Genomic DNA, 4,239 nt, shown 5'->3' with positions numbered 1-4,239 from the left:
CCCCCCCCGCCCAAGTGTTCCCCTACCCGCAGTGCCTGGACTTCCACCATCGACTTTTACTCCACTGAGTTGAGATCACAGATGGCTGGGGACGGTGAGCTCCTTGGGCTGTTAATTCCCAAGTGAAAAGTAATTCATTCAATTGGAAAATTACTCAGCGGGCACCTACTCTGTGCCAGGCACTGTACTGGGCTTACAAAGATGAATGGTCCCTGCCAGCAACTGCCCGTGGGGAGCAAGGATGGGTAGCGGGGGAGGAAGACCCCAACACCAACAGTTACTCTCCCAAGAGAAGGTACAGGAGGCCCAAGCTCAAAGGGTGCAGCCAAGGGCAGAGGAGAGGTAGTCACCCCTGGGGGGAGGGGGAGGGTCCCCAACAATGTCACTTGAGTTGGACCTTGAAGAAACAGGTTTATGAGAAAAGAAACAGTCTAGCAGAGTAAGAGCTCGAGTTGAAACCCTCACTACTCCCACGCTGATGGATTTACCAGTCCTCAGACACTGATGCTCAGTCTTTGGAAAGCTTTTTTCTTTAGAGCAGAAGGGTATTTGTTTGCTCAGGCTGCCATAACAAAGTACAACAGGGTGAGTGGCTTAAATGACAGGGATTTATTTCCTCGCAGGTCTGGAGGCCAGGAGTCAAGGGGTTGGTCAGGTTGCTTCCTCTGAGGCCTCTCTCCTTAGCTCATAGGTGGCCATCTTCTCTCTGTCTTCACGTGGTCTTTCCCCTGTGCCTGTCTGTGTCCAAATCTCCTCTTCTAAGGGCACCAGTCATATTGGTGTCCTTAGGGCCCACTCATCAGACCTCATTTAACCTTAATCACCTCTTTAAAGACCCTCTTTCCGAATACAGTTACACTCTGAAGTGTGGGGGGGGGGTAGGACTTCAACATATGAATTTGGGGGGAACAGTATTCAGCCCGTAAGAGAGCCCATGCCAGAAGTTGGTCCTTGAAACACTGGGTGGAAATAATTAATAACACTCCTTACCTTTAGAGTTCGCAAATTGACCTATACCCTTAGTGTCACGAATTCCTACAAACAAGCAGCGTATTCACAGGTGAACCAAGAGACTGACTTCCCCAGGGGCTCACCCCTGAAATGATCTCCCCCCACCACTTGATCCTTCAGCGTCCCCATTGTCAGCTGTCTCATTCCCACACTGAAGTCCTTCCCAGTTAAAAATCCCCTCCCTGGCTCCTGTTCTCCAGGTACAATTGTCTCCCTCTCTGACCCTCAACAGCAAACTTTGTGAAGAGTGGTGTCCATCGCCAGCCTCCACTTCCCCCTCATCTACTCCTCGACCCGCTGAGTCGGCCTGGTGTCCCAGTGCCCTCCGGCATTGCTCACACCAACATTCCCAACAACCTTGTTACTGGTCAATTCTCCATCTTCATCTCAAGCAAACTCTGAAGAGAACCAGACACTATTGTCCACATCCTGCATCTTGGAGACCTCTCTTCTGCTCACTGTATATTTTTCTACCCTTCTGGCTGCTTCTCTGTCATCTTCATGGGATTTTCTTCCTGCCCCTTAAATATCATTATTCTGTAGGGATCCGTGGACGTCTCTGCTCTGAGGCCCTCCAGGCTCTTCAAGCTCCGGCTGTGTGTGTGTGTTTGTGTGTGTGTGTGTGTGTGTGTGTGTGTGAGAGAATGACCACTCCCCCGCCCCCAGGCTTTCTCTATCTCTCTCTCTCACTCCCGCCATCACCAAGCCCAGTCGTCCTCCTGCCGGCTCGAGCTCCGTGAGGGGCACCCCTACCCATCTGGAGGTCCAGGGCAGCCCTGAGAGCCACGGCGGCTGCTTCCAGTCAGTCACCACGGCCTGCAGATCTCACTCCTCAACCTTGAGACTGCCCCCCACCCCGTAACCTCAAATGCTCATTTTTTCTGGTTTCACTTTTGCAACCGTCTCCAGGCTGGATCTCATCAGTTCACTCCGAGAGATCTTCCTGAAGCCCAGAACTGAGCCCTTTCCCTCTGCTTCCCGCGTGCGGTGACTCTCCACTGCCTACAAGTTTCACGTAGTCTCAGCCTCTCAGCCTGACCTCGGGAGCTGCTGCTGTGGGCCGCCTGCCTCCCTGTGTCCGGCCTTGCTTCTCCCTGCCCGTGAGCTGCGGGAGGTCAGGGCCCCAGCCTGACCTGCGGTGCTTTCGGCCCCCGGCACAAGCCCTGTATGGAACAGGTGCAGGGAGTTCAGATTTTCCAAGGACGGGGCAGTCGGGCCTCAGAGGCAGCCCTCGTCCTCCAGCCCTGTGCTCCTTTCTTGTCCTCGCTGCTCTGCCGGGCTCCCGGGAAGGGGAGTCCCCTCTCTTTCTACAGCCCGACTTCCTCCCAAGGGTCCCTGAGCCGAGGCTGTTTGCTCTCTTCCAGCTCGCTCGCCTGACGTGGTGGACACGGCACCGCCCTCACTCTGAGCTGGAGAGGGAGGCGCGGGAGAGCACCGCAGGGACAGCGGACGTGCCATCTGGGGAGGGTCCTACAGGGGCCGGAGGGACAGAGAACCCCAGGCACGGCCAGGAACAGCCTGCAGGTAGGCTGAGGGCACATGGGGGGAGCAGTGGGGGTGGACACCAGGTCATGGGTCCCAAACACCCCATCTGGGGGGTCACTGGGGATGGGGTCTCTAAGGGAGTCCCCAAAATATCACACCTCCTCCCTTCCCAGATGGCTATTAAACGAGTAAGCTGAAATATTGCCCTCATTACTGATAAAGCGTAGCGCAAGGATTTGGTTTATATCACTGTGAAGTGCGCTTCCTAATGCTGAGCCGCTCGGTCCTCAGGCGGGGCACGCGCTCTGAACTGGGTTGAACTGTGTTCGTTATCCTCGCCCCTTAACACCCCTCTCCCTGCAACATGGGGATGCTCCCGCTAGATGACGGTTTGGGGGCTCAGCGTGGCGCCCCATCTCAGCGCCCAGCCTGCGGCTTGCACCCGGGCTAAGCTGACTGTTCCCCCTGCCTCTGCCCCCTTCCGTGCGCCTCATTCCTTTCTTGGGTTTCTCACCATCTCTGTCCCGGCCCTGCTCTCTCATCATCTCCTTTCTCCAAGCTCGCCCTGCCGCCCCCCTGCCTTCCTCCCCTCTGACTTCTGTCCCTCAGCCCCACGCAGGTCCCGGGGACAGCTGCTCTGGGGCTGGCTGTGCGGGCTCTCGCGGGCCCCGGAGCAAGCGCTGAGCCCCGCGGAGAAGGCCGCGCTGGAGCAGAAACTGACCAGCATCGAGGAGGAGCCGCTCTGGAGAAGCGTCTGCAACATCAACGCCGTCCTCCTGCTGGCCGTCAACATCTTCCTCTGGGGCTATTTTGCGTGACTCTGCAGGCCTGGTATCAGCCAAGGCAGGTTAAACACAGCCAGGCCTGGCCGGCTGGAGACAGGCTCCCTTCCCACCTCGCTGTCCACACTGAGCCCTCAGAGGCTGAGACTGCAGGAACCCCTAAAGAGCACCCCGTCCAGCCAGTACACTGAAGGGTGGAGCCAGGAGGCCCAGAGAGGGCGCTGGGTCTGCTCAGGCCACACAGCAGGACTCGCACTGGGTCGCCTGACTCCAACTCTTCTTTACTACGGTACCTTTCACTCCTACCTCAAAAACACTATTTCTGCCCTCTGGTGAGTCTGTCCAGGAGCTTTTACTCTACATGTGTCACGAGGTCAAAAAAGTGGAACATACAAGAAAAAGAGTGGCAAGAAAGTTGCAGAAATCCTCACGCATCTTTGCTCACCCGTTTCCCTTCCTTTACTCTCCCCTTTCTCCCTCCTTTACTCTCTGGCTCCCAATCCCCGGTCACCTATTTCCAGCGAGAATCTCCCCAGGAAGGCCTTATACTTTCACTGGTGGCTCCGCACTGGTGGCTGTCAGACCCAAAGGAGCGAGGGACCAGGGACCAGGGTGGAGGGTAAACGTGGTGGCAGATGGCATTTGGGCAGGGAGCTCTCTTTGATACCACTCAAATCTGCCTCTTCCTACCTCACATCCAAACATGCACCAAGTCTCCGGGCCTTGAGGAACTTAGAGGCCAGCTGGAAAGACATGACTTGTTGGAGACAAGAGGAATCAAGATGGGCTGCTGGGTGCTATGAGCAAGCGTGGACAGCCTAGGAGGCCCCACAGCTGCTCCTGTGCCCCCTCCCTCTGCCTGCCAGGCATCTGGCTACTCTGGAAAACACCATGACCCTGCCTGGGTGTCCCTCCTCCAGGAAGCTGCCCGATGCCCACAACTGGATCAAAGTCCCATTCC

General features: G+C 56.5%; 1 protein-coding gene across 1 annotated transcript in view; it reads left to right on the top strand.

Moving 5' to 3' along the window:
• The window catches only part of SLC5A9 (solute carrier family 5 member 9), a 20,944-nt gene extending 17,581 nt beyond the window's left edge, over positions 1-3,363 (top strand). The window contains exons 13-14 of the mRNA XM_007448020.1: positions 2,376-2,535; positions 3,106-3,363. Of these exons, the coding sequence (XP_007448082.1) occupies positions 2,376-2,535; positions 3,106-3,314 (369 nt within the window). The 3' untranslated portion in view covers positions 3,315-3,363. The remainder of the gene's footprint in view (positions 1-2,375; positions 2,536-3,105) is intronic.
• Positions 3,364-4,239: the final 876 nt, after the last annotated feature.

Source organism: Lipotes vexillifer, unplaced genomic scaffold (genome assembly GCF_000442215.2).
Source record: "Lipotes vexillifer unplaced genomic scaffold, Lipotes_vexillifer_v1.1 scaffold1375, whole genome shotgun sequence".
Classification (NCBI taxonomy): domain Eukaryota; kingdom Metazoa; phylum Chordata; class Mammalia; order Artiodactyla; family Lipotidae; genus Lipotes; species Lipotes vexillifer.
Note: the sequence above shows the minus strand (reverse complement) of the source record. Positions and strands in the feature narration are given on the sequence as shown.